General features: G+C 47.4%; 1 protein-coding gene across 2 annotated transcripts in view; it reads right to left on the reverse strand.

Annotated features, from left to right (window-relative positions):
• Window positions 1-3,184: 3,184 nt before the first annotated feature.
• The window catches only part of LOC147107302 (superoxide dismutase [Cu-Zn]-like), a 42,544-nt gene continuing 31,152 nt past the window's right edge, over window positions 3,185-14,576 (reverse strand). Inside the window, exon 5 of one of the 2 annotated variants that reach the window (XM_086006191.1) lies at window positions 3,185-3,548. In XM_086006191.1, coding sequence (XP_085862317.1) covers window positions 3,438-3,548 — 111 coding nt within the window. In that variant the 3' untranslated portion in view covers window positions 3,185-3,437. Of the gene's footprint in view, window positions 3,549-11,515; window positions 11,746-14,576 lie in introns of those variants that run through there. The other variant, XM_086006193.1, reaches the window with a different exon arrangement.

Below are 14,576 nucleotides of genomic sequence, written 5' to 3' on the forward strand. Positions count from 1 at the left end.
TACTGCTTTTTCTGGCCAATTTATATGTCCTCTCCTTGGATCTTATGCTATCCCTAATTTCCCTTGTTAGCCACGGTTGAGTCACCTTTTTTGTTTTATTTTTATGCCAAACTGGGATGAACAAATTCTGTAGTTCATCCATGCGGTCTTTGAATGTTTGCCATTGCCTATCCACCGTCGTAGTTTCCTTTATTTAAATTTAGGACCCTAGTCTCTGAGTCGACTACTTCATTCTCCATCTTAATGAAGAATTCGATCATATTATGATCGCTCCGACCCAAGGGGCCTTGTACAACAAGATTGCTAATTAATCCTTTCTCGTTACATAATACCCAGTCTAAGATGGCCTGATCTCTGGTTGGTTCCTCGACATATTGGTCCAGGAAACCATCCTTTAAACACTCCAGGAATTCCTCCTCCACAGTATGGTTACTAATTTGGTTAGCCCAATCTATATGTAGATTAAAGTCACCCATGATGACTGTTGTGCCCTTATTGCACACTTCTCTAACTTCCCTTTTAATGCCATCCCCAACCTCCGCATTACTGTTTGGAGGTCTATATACCACTCCCACTAACGTTTTCTGCCCCTTGGTAGTTCTCAGTTCTACCCATACAGATTCCACATCATCAGAGCTAATATCCTTCCTTACAATTGTGTTAATCCCTTCTTTAACCAGCAATACTACCCCACCTCCCTTTCCTTTTTGCCTATCTTTCCTGAATATTGAATACCCCTGGATGTTGAGTTCCCAGCCTTGGCCACCCTGGAGCCATGTTTCCGTAATCCCAATCAAATCATATTCGTTTACCTCTATTTGCGCAGCTAATTCATCCATCTTATTACGAATGCTCCTCGCATTAAGACACAAAGCCTTCAGGCTTGTTTTTTTAACGCTCTTACACCTATTAGAATTATTATTTACTGTGGCCATGTTTGATTTAAACCCTTGATTTCTCTGACTGCCACTTTTGTTTTTCTCCTTCCTATCTTTTGCTTTTATCCTTGCTTCCCTTTCCTCTGTCCCCTTGCTCAGGTTCCCAACCCCCTGCCATTTTAGTTTAAACTCTCCCCCAGAGCACTAGCAAACACTCCCCCTAGGACATCGGTCCTGGCTCTGCCCAGGTGCAAACCGTCCGGTTTGAACTGGTCCCACCTCCCCCAGAACTGCTTCCAATGTCCCAAGAATTTGAATCCCTCCCCCTTGCACCATTCCTCTAGCCACGTATTCATCTGAAATGTCCTTCTATTTCTACTCTGACTAGCACGTGGCACTGGTAGCAATCCTGAGATTACTACCTTTGAGGTCCTATTTTTTAAATTTACCTCCTAACTCCCTATATTCCGCTTTTAGGACCTCATCCCGCTTTTTACCTATATCGTTGGTACCTATATGTACGACAACTGGCTGTTCACCCTCCCCTTCCAAGATGTTCTGCAGCCGCTCTGAGACATCCTTGACCCTTGCACCAGGGAGGCAACACACCATCCTGGAGTCTCGTTTGCGGCCGCAGAAACGCCTATCTATTCCCCTTACAACAGAATCCCCTATTACTGTAGCTCTCCCCCTCTTTTTCCTCCCGTCCTGTGCAGCAGAGCCACCCCTGGTGCCAGGAAGTTGGCTGCTGCTCCCTTCCTCTGGTAAGCCATTCCCCCCAACAGTACTCAAAGTGGTGTATCTGTTTGAGAGGGGGATGTCCACAGGGGACCCCTGCACTACCTGCCTGTGCCTAGTACTCTGTCTGTTGGTCACCTATTCCCTTTCTGCCTGTCCAACCTTTGCCTGCGGTGTGACCAACTGATCAAACGTGCTATTCACGACCTCCTCAGCCTCACGAATGGTCCAGTATGAATCCAATCACAGCTCCAGCGCCACAATGCGGTCTGCCAGTAGCTGCAGCTGGACACACTTCCTGCACACATAGTTGTCAGGGACACAGGAAGTGTCCCTGAGTTCCCACATAGCGCAGGAGGAGCATACAACGGGGCCGGGCTGTCCTGCCATGACTTACCCTTTAATTAATTGCAATTAAATTAAATCAAATCAATCCCAATTACACTACCGTTAAATAGTATATTTAAGGGCCCTGGTTTATAAACAGTCCCCACTACAGCACAGAGACTTTAGAAACTATAAACCACAGAGTTGAAGTTTTAAAGAGAGAAATACTCACCAACCAATCACTTACCTGCTTTCTGGTGATGTCACACGATTACTTTTGACTTCTTTCCCTCTGAGATTGGAACGCTCTGAGGCCTACCTGGTCTCTGGAGCCTTTTGTACTGCTGCGGCTCCGCGATTCCCGCCGACGCTCTGAGGCCTACCTGGTCTCTGGGAGCCTTTTGTACTGCTGCCGCTCTGCGATTCCCGCCGAGATTTCGCCCGTTGACGCTCTGGGTGGACGGAGTAGCTTGGAGTCAGGCAGTAAGACCATTTAAAATGCTAATCAGGGTCCTATGACGTATATAGGACCCCACTTGCCATTTGTGGAATGAACTGGTCGCCGCTTGCGCCATGCTCCAATCAGTATCAGCCCACCATCCCAATGCTAACGGGATACCCAAGTTCCTCTTTATTACTGTGGGGTTGGGAGGAGCAGTAGCACTCCTGCAGGTCTCACAATATCAGCCTGGGCTGCTGCCGTGCCAGCTTCCCACCACTACAGACATCGGAGCCCCCGCTTCTCATCGTCTGGAGGCCAGCTAGGCCACCTTGGTACTTGAACGTTGGCTGCAGCCCACCGTCCCAGTGCTAATGAGGCTCAGCCTTCAAAATGGACCAGGCCTCCTGCTGGGACTACCGGGTGGCACATTCTGCCAGCCAGCCACCTTACGCCCACTGGGAGTGAAAATCCGCCCTCATTTTTTCCTGAAGCTGTAATGAAATGGCAAGTTTTACTTTTTGTACTTCATCTTCAACATTGTTGTCTTTTTATTCATTTTAATAATTTTCAAACTGGCAAAAGTCTTTACAGATTATTACAGATGTGCATGGGGACATCTATGCCCCTCTTAACATATTAAGAGGGGCATAGATAATTGTTTAAGTTTGGTTAAACCTTATTAAGGGAAGTTAAATGCTCTAGAAAGTCTTATGCATGGTTTTTGATTTCCAACCAGTGTTGACAAGTATACGACGGTCACACAACTATAGCATAAATGATGAAAATAATACATGTAAAATTGGGTTAAGATTAAATATGTATATTTGACAGTATACGATGGAAACAATAAAAAGATAAGTTACAATTCTGACATTGCATTTTACTGTGAAGAGTAAAGAGATTTGCAAAATAAACTGAATCTTTACAACGGCCATTTTCAAGTACTGTATCAAACTATGCAATTTTTAGTCAATTGTTGTACGCTTACACAGGACAGCATACTTAATTTTATTATTTAGTATTACTCATTTGATTTTGTGCTACATTTTCATTTATTGGTTAGCTATTCCAATTATACCCCAGGCTAAACCTTTTCCAGCATTTCCTCCTACAAGGCTCTCATCATTTTCACCTTTACCCAGGTCATCTTCATTCTCAGTAACCTTTGAGAAAGAGAAAAAGAGTTAATATCTGTACCTTCAAATAGTAACACCTTAAAAGTTTTCAAATACAGTTACTAGAGTGAAAATAAATATCTCTCCACTCTTAACCCATAAAATTTTCCCATGTGCAAAATCAAAATGTTCCCAAAACTTTTGGTGCTCTGGCTTAAGTAGGTAGCTAATCATTACTTCTATCTCTCTCTTTTCATAAACCGTAATACAGAACCCAAAGAAGAGGGTATTCCTTTAAGAGATTACACATATGGGCACAAAAAATCTGCAGAGTTGTTTATGATGCTAATGATGTGCACCACTGATTCAGCCAGAATCAGCTTATTACAATATTGAAGGATAAGGCAAGAGCATTATTCCCATGTAAATCGCTATGGGGGGTTGGAAGTAAGCTTGTTGCTGCAGGATTTAAAAGCCTGCAGCCACAGCAGCTGCTGCGTTGGCTCCTCCAGTTTTGAGAGGAATGTTCAACTCCAGTGATTTCTTACCAAAGGATTCTTGGGTTTTCTTAGAACTTCATGATATCAACATCAGGCACTCAAGGATTCCAAGGAAGGGCTCAGGCAAGCAGAGGCAGAATAAGGAAATTAGCCCAGAATTTTACTGATGCGCATTTACATATGCTTGTGTGGAATTTGTCTGAGAAGCAACCGCCTGCTGGGCTTGCAAGAAAAGTCACCAATGGCTGTTACCAGATCCACGTGGAAGGTGGTAGTAGTGCAACTTCTCTCACACCATAACAGACCCGTGTCAAAAAAAGTTTGATGACCTGATGAGTGCAGACAAGGTAAGAGAATATGGCAAGAGTCCCCTCCACTGATAATCCTCACTTCTTAAATGAAATTACATCTTCATTCACAGTGCACTGTGGTTTAATGGTTCTCTAACTGTAGCACCTGAAACTAGTGTTTTGAATTCCCCTTATAAGCCCTTGTAAAATGTGGCCCTTTATAACGCCAACATCTCATATTATAAAGTCCTTCTATCATTTGTTTTTCCTGTTGCATCAGCTGCCTGCTGCGACCTGAGAGATATCCTTTGGATGCTTGCCTTCATTGACTGCTGTTAAGATTGTTCCAGGTGAAATTGACACAGAATGCAAAGTGATTACACATTTAGACAGTTTGCTACATTTGAAGTAGAGGCTATTGAGCTGATAGGGAGGCAAGCCACAGTGGCAGTCAACGAGGGAGGGGTGGGTAGTTGGCCAGTTTCAGCTGCAAGTGGGTGAGCTCAAAGCAGTACCTGCACTTCAAAAACCCAGTTGCCATAGATCTTCAGAGCTATCTCTGTCATCCTTTCTGGGTGCCGTACACCCATTTTGTCCTCATTTCCTATTTTTCTACTGGAGCAGCACAACAGGGGAGTGGGGGCGGAAGATAAAGATGATAAGGAACTGGAAGGAGAACAATACCTTTTATTCAACTATGACCATCCTGCCCTATGTCCCACTCCCAAATCCATGCCCATAGCTCCCAAAACTCCATCTGAGTCTCTCCAATTAGGTTTCTGCCCCATCCACACTAAAGTTACAAACAACATTCTCTATGACTGCAACAATGATTCAATATCCCTTTTGTCTGCTCTGCAGCCTTTGACACCTTCCTTCTCCCTGTCTCTCCTCCATTGCCCAGCTTGGTTCTACTTTTACCTATTTTGTTTTATAGCCAAAGCATCATCAATAGTGGGTACAACTTTCCAACACACCATTGCCTCTGGTCTGGAGTCCCCCAAAGATCTTTCTTTGGCTTCCTTTTCCTCAACTACATGGTGCCCCTTGGTGACAATATCCGCAGACCTGGGGTCAGCTTCGACATGTACACTGACACCCACCTCTACGCCATCTCTCAACTCCTCCACTGTTACCTAGGAGTCATTCAAAATAGATGAATTCCTCAGGTCTCCTGAAAATGGTATTGGTGACCCTTCACATTCAGGCCCAAACAGCACCCTGGCTGAAGTGCTTGGTTCCAGTTTAGGAGTCAGCAGCATTAAAGGTGACAGCTGTACTGATTTGACAGCAACTGGCAGAGTTGTTCAGTTACTCTAGGCTGCAGGTCATCATCCAGAAGATAGCATAGTTTATCCAGGGCTTCCTTTGTTAATACAGGTCGGTAAAGGCACATTTCCTCATAAGATCTTCGGGGCCTAAAATCTTGTTTGGGGGGTGGGGTTATAGCCAGTTGACCTCATTTTCTTTTGCTTTCTTGCATTCTCTTCCTCCTCTATTAAGATTAAAAACAAGGGAATACCCATAGGGAAACCCTATGCTGCTCTATGGTACCCTTCACTATGGATGGAGTAGAAAACGTCCTGTCAAGCAGAGAGTCCCCCTCTCTGGCAGTTTGAAGTGCACTCACTTGCTCCCCAAAGCAAAAAAAAAGAAATCCTGAAATACACAAGCAAACCTCCTGAGGTTCCCACCATCACAGAAACCAGTCTTCAGCCAATTCAATTCACTCCATGTGGTATCAAGTAACGGCTGAGTGCACTGGATACAGCAAAGGCTATGGGCCTTGACAACATCCCAGCTGTCGTGCTGAAGACTTGTGCTCCAGAACTAGCTGCGCCGCTAGCCAAGCTGTTCTAGTACAGCTATAACGCTGGCATCTACCTGACAATGTGGAAAACTGCCCAGGACAAATCCAATCTGGCCAATTACCACCCCATAAGTCTACTCTCAATCATCAGCAAAGTGATGGATGGTGTCGTCAACAGTGCTATTAAGCGCCACTTATTCACCAATAGCCTGCTCACCAACGCTGTTTGGGTTCTGCCAGGACCACTCAGCTCCAGACCTCATTACAGCCTTGGTCCAAACATGGACAAAAGAGCTAAATTCCAGAGGTGAGGCGAGAGTGACTGCCCTTGACATCAAGACAGCGTTTGACCGAGTGTGGCATCAAGGAACCCTAGTAAAATTAAAATCAATGGAAATCAGGGGGAAAACTCTCCACTGGCTGGAGTCATTCCTAACACAAAGGAAGATGGTTGTAGTTGTTGGAGGTCAATCATCTTAGCCCAAAAACATTACTGCAGTAGTCCCTCAGGGCAGTGTCCTGGGCCCAACCATCTTCAGCTGCTTCATCAATGACCTTCCCTCCATCATAAGGTCAGAAGTGGGGATGTTTGTTGATGATTGCAGTGTGCAGTTCCATTCGCAACTCCTCAGATAATGAAGCAGTCCATGCCCGAATGCAGCAAGACCTGGATGGCATTCAGGCTTGGGCTGATAAGTGGCAAGTAACATTTGCGCCACACAAGTGCCAGGCAATGACTATCTCCAACAAGCGAGAGTCTAACCACCGCCCCTTGACTGTGGCTACCAGAGCAGGTCAGAGGCTAGTTATTCTGCGGGCGAGTGTCTCACCTCCCAACTCCCCAAAGCCTTTCCACCATCTACAAGGCAGTCAGGAGTGTGATGGAATCATCTCCACTTGCCTGGATGAGTGCAGCTCCAACGACACTCAAGAAGCACGACACCATCCAGGACAAAGCAGCCCGCTTGATTGGCACCCCATTCACCACCTTAAACATTCACTCCCTCCACCACCGGCGCACCGTGGCTGCAGTGTGTACCATCTACAAGATGCACTGCAGCAACTCGCCAAGGCTTCTTCTGCAGCACCTCCCAAACCCACGACCTCTACCACTTAGGACAAGGCCAGCAGGCGCATGGGACAACCATCACCTGCAAGTTCCCCTCCAAGTTACACACCATCCTAACTTGGAAATATATTGCCGTTCCTTCATCGTCGCTGGGTCAAAATCTTGGAACTACCTCACTAACAGCACTGTGAGGATACCTTCACCACAAGGACTGCAACGGTTCAAGGCGGCAGCTCACCACCACCTTCAAGGGCAATTAGGAATGGGCAATAAATGCTGGCCTTGCCTGCGACACCCACATCCCAGGAACAAATATTTTAAAAAATATGGGCAAAAGTTGTCGAAGTAGTAAGCATTTTAAAATGGAACACTTCTATGGATCTGCTCATAACAAGGCTACTCCTATTTTATCTGCTCGTAAGTTACACTGACAGAACTGATGCCTAAGGTGGTGGAAATGAGTAATTTCAACACCATGTGCCATTCAAGGGAAGGGGTGGATGGAAATAATGGTGCTTTCCCCTCAAACTGGAAATATCAGTAGAATGAAGACAAGATGTAAACTCAGTTAAAATCGAGTTGTTCCCCCATTATGCCCCTATCTCGACAAAACAGGGTTTTTGGCCCCTATACCCTTTTAACTCTACACTGTTATGTAAGAAGCTTACCAGACAGTAATCACTCTTTCTAAGAATCAAAATAATGTTGCAATACAAAAACAGACATTAACTCATCGATGGGGGGAATTTTAACACCCAAGAATGGGTTGGTTGGAGTCGGGTGGGCAGTAAAAATTGAAGCGCCCACTTCCGGGTTTAACGGAGGCGTGTTTGGCTGCGTGAAAGTAACCTGCTCACCGAAGTCAGTGCAATAATTAGCACAGGCGGGTCGGCACTTAACATAATTGAATGGAAAGGAGGGGATTTTCAATTAATTTTAACATTCCTTTGAATTTAACACCTCCAGCGCGGGTTTCCCGGGGCACTTCATGGGCTTTTTAAACTTGGATTGTTTGATCTCAATAAAAGCTCAGTGCTTACAGCTGCTTTGTCAGTTCCCTCTGACAAACATTTAGCAGCGTTCTCGTCAACATAGAGATTTTTGAGAAGTTTGGAGCCTATCAGACACCAGCAGGATGGGAGGCGCCATGGATGTTTCTGACATTACATCGGACAAAGAATACAACCACCATTCATGACAGTGACGACAGTGGTGGTGGGATTAGCAGGTGCACAGGAGAGTGGTGCAGAACAGCAGAGAGGAGAACAGAGCGGCCGAGGTTGCAGGAGGCACTACAGGTAGACTACCCTTTATCCGGACTTCCGAAAACCGAAAACCTCTAAAAACCGAAGGTTTTTTCATTCAGCGTAAGTCGTGCGTACGAACGAAAAAACCTTCGGTTTTTAGAGGGTTCCGGTTTCGGAAGTTCGGATAAAGGGTAAGTCGTGCGCACGACCCCCCGCCGACCGCCGACCCCCCCCCCGCGGACCCCGACAACCGCCGACCCCCCCGGCTCCGACAACCGCCGACACCGCCAGCCCCGACAACCGCCGACCCCGACAACAGCCGACCCCCCCGCGGACCCCGCCGGCCCTGACAACCGCCGACCCCGCCAGCCCCGACCCCCCCGCAGACCCCGCCAACCGCCGATCCCCCCCGCGGACCCCGCCAGCCCCGACAACCGCCGACCCCCGACAACCGCCGACCCCCCCGCGGACCCCGCCGGCCCCGACCCCGACTGACTTACGCTGAGTGTCAGCGTAAGTCGTGCGCACGACCCCCCGCCGACCCACCTTCCGAAATCCGAAATTCTCCTTTATCCGAAACTCGGCTGGTCCCGAGGTTTTCGGATAAAGGATAGTCTACCTGTACCACGTTAATAGGGTGTACAGGCAGAGGCTCAGCTTTCTTGACCTCTTGGAAGAGCAGTGTTTTCACAGGTTGAGATTGTCATGTCAGGTGGTGGCAGACATCTGCAGCCTTCTAGAAGAGGACCTGCTGGACCTGGCGACCATACATTACCAGTTGCTGTGAAAGTCACTACCACCTCCAATCTTTTTGCCTCTGGTTCCTTCCAGGGTGCTACCGAAGACGTATCGAGGGTCTCGCGGTCCGTTGCACATAAATGGATATGACAGGTGATGGATGGTTTGTCAGTGCTGGAATTATGTAAACTTCCCGTGTGATGACAATAGCCAGAATGAGCAGGCACTTACATTCGCCTCTCTGGATGGCTTCCCACAGGTACAGGGTGCCATCGATTCCACACACGTGGTAATCCGAGAACCACCACAGCAACCAGTTTTTATCAACCGCAAGGGGTATTATTCCATCAATGCGCAGCTGGTGTGCAACCACAAGACGACGTTCATGCAGGTGTGCACCTGAATCCCTCAGAGCTGTCATGATGCTTTTGTACCGCGGCAGTCCAACATTCCCGACCTTTTCATTTCAGGAACCAGACTTAAGGGCTGGCTCATAGAAGAAACAGGATACCCCCTTTAAACTTGGCTCATGACACCTGTGAGGAACTCCACCAACAAGGCGCAGGAGCGCTACAACGAGAACCACATGACCACCAGGTGTGTCTTGAGCAAGCCATCGGAATTTTGAAGATGCGCTTCAGGTGCCTATATAGGTCTGGAGGTGCCATTCAGTACTCATCAGTGAGGGTGTCCAGACCATAGTGGTTTGCTGCATCCTGCACAGTATTGTGCAGCAGAGAGGCTTACAGGTGGAGGAGGACAAATGCGCTCATCAGGCATTTTCAGATGAGGAGAACACTGAAGAGGAGGAGCAGGCGGAATATGTAGATGGGACACCCATCGCCAGACCAGCCATGTAAATTGCTGCCCGGGATGCCCTCATAGCTAGAAGGCTCATTTAATTATACTGACTGGAACAATTAACAAATGAAAGCCACCACCAGCACCAACCCACCTCCCTTTGCACTAAATAGTCTTTCAACCACGCATACACGCATTGCACATCTGCCGAATGGGTCCCATCATGTACTGACATTCATCATGAAACAAGTGAAAGGGTGAGTTGCCAATAACAAGACGTAGAAGAGTTGCCAATCAATACATTTTACGTGGCGTTATAAAAAGAGGAAACTAAACAACATTTTGTCAAACGCCCATGTGCCTACACTTGGTGAATTACAATTGTTTTAATTTATGCTTCCAACTGCTTCTACATGGTGCATCCCATGTGGCTTCAGCATAGGTAGAAGCAGATTGCTCAGATCCCTGCCCTGACTGCGCAGATGGTTTTGGCTTACGACCTCTGGGTTTCGGAGCCCGAGGGCTCCAACACAGACTGCTCCACCTGCACCAGTGCAGGGGCATACTCGGCCATCGGGAGACGAGGCAGCATGTCAGGTACTGGCTGAGAGAAGGCAACGGGTGAGAAGTGGGAGTGCTTTGAGTAGAGTTCCCATTTCACCATCATCCCTCTCCTGGGCCACGCCACATCACTCCTACCGCTCTGCTGCAGACCAGCTTGGTGAAGATCAGTGGCGTTGTAAGGACACGGATAAGGTATCTGTCAAAACAAAAGCAAAATACTGCGGATGCTGGAAATCTGAAATAAAAACAGAAAATGCTGGAAATACTCAGCAGGTCAGTCAGTATCTGTGGAGAGAGAAACAGAGTTAACGTTTCAGGTCGATGACCCTTCATCAGAACTGGAAATAGTTGGAGAAGGAACAGATTTTTAAGCAAGTGTAGGAGCAAGGGGGGTATCTGTCATCCAGTTTAAAGCAGCAGACACCTTGGCATCCAAAGTCTGCATGGCTGTGGTCATGAGCTGCATGGACTCATTTGAGGGCCATGCTTGAAGCTCCATGGAGGTGGCCTCTTTCTCTCCATGGCATTCTCACAATTGTGCGCCACCAATCCACTAGTGTGCAAGTTGGATTCCTCCATCCTCTCCACTATTGTGGAGAGTGTGCATGTCACATCCGTCAGTACCTCGCAAAATTGCTGCTGCACCTCTAGCATTCTCCTGCTCAACAATGGCCCCAAGGTTCAGTATCTTTGACCAGCTGAGCAGAGCTTGGAGAGGATTGTATCCCTCAATGCAGACTCTCCACAGCTATCCCTGCCACCAGTGTATGCTCACGCTCACTTGTGAATTGTGAATCACCAGGTGAAAACCCAACTAACTCTCTAACTGGATCCACCAAAGATAGTGGATGGCTGTACGTTCTGTGATGGTGCACCCTCAGAAGGAATGAAGTCCTCTGAGGAATCATCGTCCTGCAGCTCCAGCGACACTTGCTGTATGTGTGAAGGCCCTAGAAGACAAAAGGGATATGAATTAGTCATAGTAACGATCTTGACCATACTCTGTCTTCAGTTCATTTATTGATGATATAAAGTCAGCATGTATCAGAGATGGTTTTTATTCTGTCACTAGCCATCTGCAAGTTCGCAGTCTCTCCATCTCCAACTGAGGGGGGGACACAGATGTGCCACTTATCTCCATGGCATCCTCCTCTGCATCTATGACCGGCATAATTTGTAGCGGGTCACCTCCAGTCCTCTCCCTTGCCATTTTGCGCTCTCTTCTCCTACAAAGGCGGAAAAACAGAGCTGTGAGTGAATGAGGATCACATATTCACCCGAAGGATGCAGTGCATTCAGTGAAGGTGAAGATGAGTCAGATGCATCACATTGCGTGAGGATTGGGGTGAATGGCAGCAGTGTATGAGTACATGGTGAGGTGAGAAAGTGAAGGATGAGCACTGCTGAAAGTTGAGTGGGTGTGAGAAGTGATGTGATGGAGTACTCTTGGCAAGACAGAGTGGGGTGTGGTTTACACAAGATCTAGGTGAATCAGCAAATGTACTCACTTTTCCTGACTTGATTAGGCAATTAAACTGCTTCTTGCACTGTATCCAAGTCCCGGGCACAACATTACTGCTGCTCACCTCTTCAGCTACCTCCAATCATGCTTTCTCGGTGACAGCCACAGGTTTCTTTCTCCCATTGCTGGGGAAAAGTATGTCCCTCCTGCTCCTGACGGCACCCAGCAGTAATTCCAGGGAAACATCATTAACTCTGGGTTCTGTACTTGCTCATTGTGCATCCATCCTAAACACCACCTGGCTCCTCCAAATTCTATTTCTGCATTGGCCCTTTAAATAGTGGACTTGAGATCCTGTCATGCGTGTGCGCATCATGCCCGCTGTGCAGCTTGGAGAGGCGAAACCTGGAAATCAAGCGGAGATCGGACAATCCGACCCGTTGACTTTACTTCCGTCATGCGATCTCTCCACCCCCAAAAACAACCTTTACATTAATATCGGGGCCATCGTCTCTGATCTTGTTTTTCTCCACGAGCTACCTAATCTAGTCTAAGCTAAGCTACCCCATAACCATCAGAATTCTATTCTTAACTGTACCCCCTCAACCGTAGCAAGTTCTTTGTGAATATGCATTGATCCTTTTCCACTAGTCTTATATCCTTCCTATAATAGGGTGCTCAAAACGGTGCACAGTAAAGTTGATTGCATGCTTCCAATGAGTGATACTAGCAGAAGATACATCTTGCGTGCACGGCCGAGTGTGTGGAATCGGCATTAATACTCCAAGTGTGACCTAATTACGGTCTTGCACAAGTTCAACATTACCTCCTTGCTTGTGTATTCATTGGGATAAATGTTCAAGATCCCACGATTTATTTGAAAATCACAGGTACACTGGCTGTGATTTACTATCAATTGAAATCTTAGGAAGCCATTACACAGGGCTACCTGAATGCTAAACTCGAAAATCAGCAGGCTAGTGACACAGCTAAGAAGTCCAATGACCATCAGAGAAAAGCTCTCTTATCGAACGGGGGGGGGGTGGGGGCGGCTGTGGGCAGAGAGGAGAGGATCTCGGAGATGGGAGCTGTGAGAAGATGGAGGGGAGAGGGGAGCTCTGAGAAGATGGAGGGGAGCTCTGAGAAGATGGCAGGGAGAGCGGAGCAAGGAGCTCGCATGGGAGGGGGGGGAGGTGGCAGGGGGGGGAACCAGTGAAGCTTGGAGAGGGGAGAGCGGAGCGAGGAGCTCGCGGGGGGAAAAGTCTGGAACTCGGTGAAACAGTCTGAAGCTCGTTTGGGGGAGCATGGCGAGAACAGTAGGGAGGGGGGCAGAATGTGATCCAAGTCTAAAGGCGGGGGGGGGGGGGGGGGGCGGTAAAAATGAGAGCAAAAGCATGATCCAGATGGGAAGATAGATCATGTTCTCCCACCCTGTGTTAGGCCTGGATCATGTTCTTCCACCTCGACCCTCTTTACACCTGCACCACGTTCTCCCTCTCCTCCCCCACCACCCCAAGACTGCAGTGGATCTAGAAGCCAGCTCACTACCACCCTCTTAAAAGGCAACTAGGGATGGGCAATAAATAAATAATTTTTTTAAAATGAGAGCGTATTCTGTGTTGGTCCTACCATAGTGGTGTGCTGCATTTGTGTGTTTTTCGCCAGACTCGACTATTCCAATGTTCTCCTGACCAACCTCCCAGCTCCCACCCTCAATAAACTTGAGCTCATCCAAAACTCTGCTGCACATATCCTAACACACAAGTCCCATTCACCCATCACCCTGTGCTCGTTGACCTACATTGACCCATGGTCCACCTACAACATTCCCGTTAAGCTGTGCGGCTGTCTGGAGGTCCCGCACTTTTGAATGAGAGATTTTGTGCATACGCAAAATTTTGAATGTACAGGAAACTTTCTGGTATCTGGCACAGACGGAACTGACGTGTTGCCGGTTCATCAACAATTCCGGATAACCGAACGCTATAGTAAAAGATACGGAGCTCAGAGCTCCGTATAAAGCAACAAACCCATCAGCTTCAAAACAATGGGCACAAGTTGCAAGCATCTCTGTAGCTTAGCAACAGCTTCAGCTACACCCTTGCACAGCAACAAATGGAGTAAAAAAAGTAACTAAAAGTAAAAAAAGTTACCTGAACCGACTCCTGAATTTTGCAGGTGGATAGAGCGTTCCGGTTATTTAGGGGCCGGTTAATCGAAAGTTTCCTGTACCATGCAGCCCGTTAAAGGGACAGCGCACCCAAAAGAAATTAGGGGGAACATTGTCCACCAACACCTTGATTTTAAAATTCTCATCATGTTAAAATCCCTCCATGGCCTCACCCCTTCCAGCTGAACTCAGCAGTGTGTTAGTGCTGAGTGCTCCTAACCCAGGAGGGTGAGCCCTGTCTGTTCTCTGAAAGCAGTAGTGTTAGCACAGTGAACTATGGAGCCTGCCTGCGACAATGACTGGATCAAACTACACATTGCAGAGATCCTGATTACTCTGGTTTTGCAAATACACACTGCCATATTCAATACTCTCATGACATTTAAGAAATGGCTGACTGCACTGGCCATAGCAATGGCTATGGG

This window comes from Somniosus microcephalus, chromosome 14 (assembly GCF_052327205.1).
Source record: "Somniosus microcephalus isolate GS21.2 chromosome 14, FLI_Smic_1.0, whole genome shotgun sequence".
NCBI lineage: Eukaryota > Metazoa > Chordata > Chondrichthyes > Squaliformes > Somniosidae > Somniosus > Somniosus microcephalus.